Source organism: Haliotis asinina, chromosome 2 (genome assembly GCF_037392515.1).
Source record: "Haliotis asinina isolate JCU_RB_2024 chromosome 2, JCU_Hal_asi_v2, whole genome shotgun sequence".
In the NCBI taxonomy this organism is placed as follows: domain Eukaryota; kingdom Metazoa; phylum Mollusca; class Gastropoda; order Lepetellida; family Haliotidae; genus Haliotis; species Haliotis asinina.
In genome coordinates this window covers 51,643,526-51,650,140 of record NC_090281.1, presented here as the reverse complement: position 1 = coordinate 51,650,140, position 6,615 = coordinate 51,643,526, and the positions used below count along the sequence as shown (strand labels likewise).

Genomic DNA, 6,615 nt, shown 5'->3' with positions numbered 1-6,615 from the left:
AAAGATGATCGTATACAATTCCTTCATTCAGCACATCATATCAAAATATAGCACACCAATACATTAGGTGACATCGATCAGGAAAACAAATAGTATATAAATATGAACACATATCAATACTGTATGTTTGATTACTTACAGGAAGATGTCTCTACTGCTGACCCTTACACTTTCACTATGTTCATTGTTGTATGAAACACTATATATTTCACGGCAAATGTAAAATGGCAAAAAGTAATAACATATATTACTGCTAATAACAACTATATATACTGTCAAGTGTATTATGTGATAGCAAATTTGTCGATAACTTCCAAAAGTCGTAAGGGAAAGTATAGGGAAAGTGTAAGGGAAAGTATAAGCATATCATCTAACACTAAAACGAATTATACAAATCGATAAATCTGTCTGATCTATTGGTGGCGTCATGCACAGGTTTTTATCCCGTTGCAGATAGATACAAGATTGGCAGATCCGCTTAATTGATCAATTAATTCATGTAATTTTCATGTATATCCTATACAGTACTGAATTTAGACCCTACCCTTTCAAATAGAAGTATATAGTACTTCTTGTATTGATAAAATACTAGAATCAACAAGAAAGGGAAACTTGAAGAAAGTCTGGTAGCTACCCAAACAAACAACCTTATCTAAAATATATCTTTCAAATCTGAGGGAATCGCCACGCTCAAGTCTCAAACGGGAATGAATGACGTGGAAAATCGAGAATTGCTTCAGTATATAAATGGGAAGTCTGGAAGTAAAGATTAAGAGTATTTGACAGCTTGCAACATTTTTCTGATCATCTTTATACACTATTACAAACGTTTAAAGTTTTAAAGTTTTTAAAGATCAGGCTACTTGGTTTGGTGTTGTTTTGTCGTCGTGACGAGCGAACTCTTTTACAGAGCTACCACACTGCTCAGTCATGTCCGACAAATTTATACATAAAACATAAATATGACACATGACTAATTGAGTTAACGTGCAAGCATAACCGTTGCTGTCAAGAAAAGCTCTTTGACTATATCATGAGAAAATGCGTTTAGAAATCACAAACAATTAGTGATGATGATTGGTGATCTCCTGATTATGGGCGTATCCTGCACATTTCACAAGCTGTCTTCCTAAGTCGGAATAAATAGTAAAGAATGAAAACTCTCTTTAAGTTTTGAGGTGACAAAGTTGTTTCACTGCAAGCCTAACATACTATTAATCAAACGTTTTAAAGGCATCTCGAAGTCGGACAAACATGAATACATGACACGTTTTATGGATAACAACTTTTATATTCTCAGCACGACGTTCAAGAGCTAATTCTTGCTCCCTCATCAGGTGAATTAGCTCTGAAACGTCGTGTAGAGAAAATTATGTATTCATAACATAACATTACAGTTCATTTCTTTTTCGCTGAAACACCTTGTCACAAAAAAACAGTGTGGATAGTAATCCCTTGATCCATTTTACCAAAAGACATGAACTTATTCAAATGACCCCAAGGAATAAATATATATATATATACAGACAGACAGACAGACAGACAGACAGACAGACAGACAGACAGACACACACACACACACACACACACACACACACACACACACACACATGTATTCATTACTTGGGGTCATTTAAATAATGTGTGTGTGTGTGTGTGTGTGTGTGTGTGTGTGTGTGTGTGTGTGTGTGTGTGTGTGTGTGTGTACTGAACATAGATATTCATGAACCTTACAGAAGCAACTATTATTACTCGTGCTTGGCAGGTTAGTTGACAGACAGTGAGTTTGGTGGCGCATGCTATTGTTGCCGGATTTTAGCACTAATTGCTCCCTAACCGACTGTACATAATGCCTTTCCAGGTGTGTCTGAAGCATACTTGTTTGAGATATTTTGTTGACAGTAAATAGGAACAATAACACGGGGTGACAGAGCGATTTCTCTTTTGACATTTTAATAACGTAGAGATTGGTTTGTGTTTCTAGCGATGTTTTGACAGCTACATACACGCCTCTTTAAAGAGAAGCCGACAGACTGCATTGTTTTTATCCCCCAAATTAATTCAATTACCTTTGGAAACAATTGGGTTTGCGTTGCAAATTAAGTAACGACACTTGTAGCAGTACTTTCCAGGTAAAAGCTAATTGGGAGATTATCTTAACAGTTTAGATATAAATAGATGTGCCGTATTGTGGGCAGTCCGTATTCCTTGGAAAGCTCTTGGTTCTGCTAACATGATCAAACGACACACTTCTTCATTCCGTGTCATGCTAGTGACAACATTTGGCATAACTTTGTTTGTAATGGGATATATCAGCTCTCATTTCAAACCCATCAGAAACTTGGAGATAACTCTGGACTCCAAAAATACAGCATTTCACCCCCCTTCTCCAACAAGAGTTGACAATTATGTATCTAGGTGTCCAAGCGTTCTGCAAAACATGACCCAGGGTCATTGGAGAACAAAAAAGCTTACACAGGCTCAAGCGAAACATTCCGAATGGTTTTATCACATGGCCTTGAACCACAAAGGAGTACCCAAATCCCTCCAGAGACCTGACAATCGATGCGGCAACGTAGGCTACACAAACGTGACGACTTTCCTTCGAGCGATTTGCAGTCCCACAGGGCCGACCCCTTGCTGCTACAACTTCAAGTGTGTGAAAAAGACAGAAGCCCAATGTCGGTGTAAAAATTGTTGGGATATCCGACAGCAGATTCATGCAGAATATTCCACCTGGACCCCCTCCGATCCCCGATGTCGGCCACAACAATATAATGCCAATCAGGCCTGCCACTTGTTGGACGGAGGAACCATCCGCTTCATTGGAGATTCCCTCATACGGCACATTTACACAGGCTTTCTGATGACTGTTCGAGGAAACTTCAAAGATGGCGGCGTTAGACCAACAGAATCCAAAAGTACGTATTATCCGACAGGGTTGGCAATGCAACTTGAGAGTGCACAGGATTAAAAGCGACAGGGTTCTGCACATATATACTGAAAAAATTACCGTCATAGTCCTTTTGTTCGGATGTCTTTTCTTCAACTTATAGATATTTCTGTGGCCCTCACTGAGGGTCGAAACTGTGAAAGTACTTCCATTGTTATATTAAGATTATATAAATCATCCACCTTTTCGTCACCCGCTTAAGTTACATCTTTAGCTTACTCTCCTCCAAATGCCCCTGACTTGTCTTGACTGATCGTCAAAATAACAGCTACTTGCGGGTTAGCAACTGGTCTTCAGCATCCCGTGCCAGTCTTACAGGCGAGTAACAGGACCAAATGGTCAGGCTGCATAACGTTGATGGCACAGGTCATCGTATTCCAACTGCGTATATAGATGCTGATGCTCACTGGAATGTCTGGTCCAAATTCGGTTATAAATATGACCGCCGGTATATAGTTGGAGTGTTGCTGCGGCGTCAAACAATCATTTCTAAATTAGAACCAGAAAAATGTTTTCAATGGCCTTTTCACAATTTCAGTTTGGAAATCTAAATGCTCGGGGATGAACATGTACGAGGAAAGAAACTGCAGAAGACGACTGGATGCAAACCCAACGAATATATGCAGAGGCAGGGTGAAGATCAGCTGGAAGAAACACTACGTCAGTAGACGCTGGACAGAACTGATCCATGACGTCACAGAAGGCTTAGCTGACCGGAGGACCTTGTTCGTAGTTGGTATAGGTATTCATGAAAATTATAACTCGAGTAACGTTCAGATGCGATATCTAAAGCCCACTCTGGACAGGTTACGAAAGATTGGCATTCTCTGGCCAAAGGTATTATTTGTTGACATGAATGCTCCAGGAATTATGAAACGTTCAGATACCCAGTCCAAACCACACGTCCTTCGATTTAATCGAGACATGGAGAAGTTTCTCAAGGAGTATGAGATACCTGTTTTAAAGACATTTAACATGACGGAGGGCGTGCGAAGCTTTGATGGGACACATTATGCGTTGGGAGTGAATGTCTTGAAGGCCAACGTTATTCTTAACTATATACAGGAGCTCAGTGATGCTGGTGTTTGGTAGCTGATTGTGATTGTTATAACTGACGAGATGCGTCATATATTGTCCTATGGGATATGTACAATGTGTGATGGTTTAAAGTTGCAGATAACATGTGTGTTGATAATAAATTGCAAGTAGCTAAAAAAATAAATAAGAAAACAAGACAAAGTTCGTTCTCTATCTGACCAAGTAAACCACAGGTCGAAAGCACGGTGAACAATATGTTGCTGTGTATCACGATTTCTGATTAGAGGATTAGAAAAAAACATCCGGGTATTCCTTGCACGTGGTGAAACAATAGAGGCCTCGATGTTTTAACGAGTTATGTTTATTTTTATTGTTTGGGACTTTTTTCGTATTTTTGTTTTTAGGCCTCCGTGGTAATTGGGTTGCAACTTCACGCCTGTTTCTCCATGTATAACGTTGGCGTGGATTTCATGGTTTTCGATCTCTAGTTTACTTGGACTTCAACAACCAATGCTTGTCGCGAGAGTCGACTGGCAGGATCAGCTATCGTACTATATGAAATGCATGTTAATTTGCTTAGATCAATGGTTCAATGTCAACCACCAGTTTGGGCAAGACTGACTGGTTTATTGAGTCCATGGTCCCTAATATCAGTACAATGTATATCGTACACCGTCACAGAGTGAGTTGGGTTTTACGCCGCTCTTTGCAATGATCCATCAATATCAAGGCGGGAGAACATCAGGTCGTATACCGATGAAGCCCAGTCAACAATGACATGGATTGGCAAATGCGCATGCTAACTGGTAACAGAACGGTTTACAAGTCAAGTTGTTTAGGTCCATTGTCATACGCGCCACTTAGCATACAGTAGGTAATTGTACAAGCTGAACTCACATGGTGACACTGCACTGGGTTTGATTAATTAGCCATTGTCTCAAAACTAGCCTTAGTAATAGTTCAGGTTGAGTAGTCACACAATCGACCGAATTCTACTGACGCTGGAATTCGCTTAGAGCGATCCTCAAATGTCAGGTGGCCGGTAACTTCACAAAGGACGGGCCGGTCAAGCTGTGACCCTAAATGCATTAATAACACTTTTATTGCGTAAGGCCAGCCAACTGTGCAAGAAAAAAAGGATTATCAACGCTGACATCACACTCCGTAATACTTATTTGGTCCACGCTGACATCACACTCCGTAATACTTATTTGGTTCACGCTGACATCACACTCCGTAATACTTATTTGGTCCACGCTGACATCACACTCCGTAATACTTATTTGGTCCACGCTGACATCACACTCCGTAATACTTATTTGGTCCACGCTGACATCACACTCCGTAATACTTATTTGGTCCACGCTGACACTGTTAAATCACACATCGCAAAAGTTACTCGATTACTCATCGGGGTCGTCCCACTTGTCCGGTCAGGCAATCCGGAGTAATCGGATTAAGTTTCACCAATGCCCCTGTATCAATAGCAAACTTCAAAATTTTAACAGGCCATTTTTCATTCCAACGTGCAAAATGGCCTATGGCCCCTGCCTTTCCCAAGTAATAGTTACTTCGGCTTCGCTGATACTTTTATATATCCCACCAAGTAACAGTTACTTCAACCAGACTGATACTTTTATATATCCCATCAAGTAATAGTTACTTCGGCTACTCTGATACTTTTATATATCCCATCAAGTAATAGTTATTTCGGCTACACTGATACTTTTGTATATCCAATCAAGTAATAGTTACTTCGGCTACACTGATACTTTTATATATCCCATCAAGTAACAGTTACTTCAACCAGACTGATACTTTCATATATCCCATCAAGTAACAGTTACTTCGGCCACACTGATACTTTTATATATCCCATCAAGTAATAGTTACTTCGGCCACACTGATACTTTTATATATCTCATCAAGTAATAGTTACTTCGGTTACACTCATACCTTTATATATCCCACCAAGTAACAGTTGCTTCAGCTTCAGATCAAAACGGCAGCTGACAAATTTTGGACATTTTAAAAATAAATAGTTTGCATCTTTCACTGGAGCACCACAATAACAAGCGTTACTCTTTGACAAATTAACATGAAAAGGGTCCGCATGTAATGAACTGCACGAATATCTTAGCTTTGTGTAGTATATTTGTCTTACACATATACATGTACAATTACATGTAATTTTATAATTTTATGTATATAATGTATAAGAAATCACACAGCACAATGCAAAATGAAAACTCCTAAGCAACCGAAGTAAACTTTCAACAATTATCGAAACTGCTCAGTTATCTAAGTTTATGAATCAATTGCAATCAATAGAATGTCTTTTTTAAATCTACCCAATAGGTCCAGTCAAACAGGCGTATGAACAGATGAACAGTATACATGTATTCCGTCGGATAACTAGAGAAAACGTCCGTATGGGATAACATCTGTATTCCGAACAAAAAAGAAGTCATACCAAGTATGTGCAGGTTTATACATATACACATGTACACCAGTAGTTTACGCCCGGAATCATTAATAGATTCTAATCATCTTTTTTGAAAGTATAGATAATGACATTTGTGCAGCAATGATCAGTCGGATAACTCATACAAGTGTGCACTAAA

The 6,615-nt window shown here is 39.2% G+C and overlaps 1 protein-coding gene across 1 annotated transcript; it reads left to right on the top strand.

The window, feature by feature from the left end:
* Positions 1-2,233: 2,233 nt before the first annotated feature.
* Positions 2,234-4,063, top strand: LOC137272640 (uncharacterized). The gene is made up of 2 exons (XM_067805036.1): positions 2,234-2,921; positions 3,492-4,063. The coding sequence occupies exons 1-2, from the start codon at positions 2,234-2,236 to the stop codon at positions 4,043-4,045; spliced, it is 1,242 nt and encodes a 413-aa protein (XP_067661137.1). The 3' UTR covers positions 4,046-4,063.
* Positions 4,064-6,615: the final 2,552 nt, after the last annotated feature.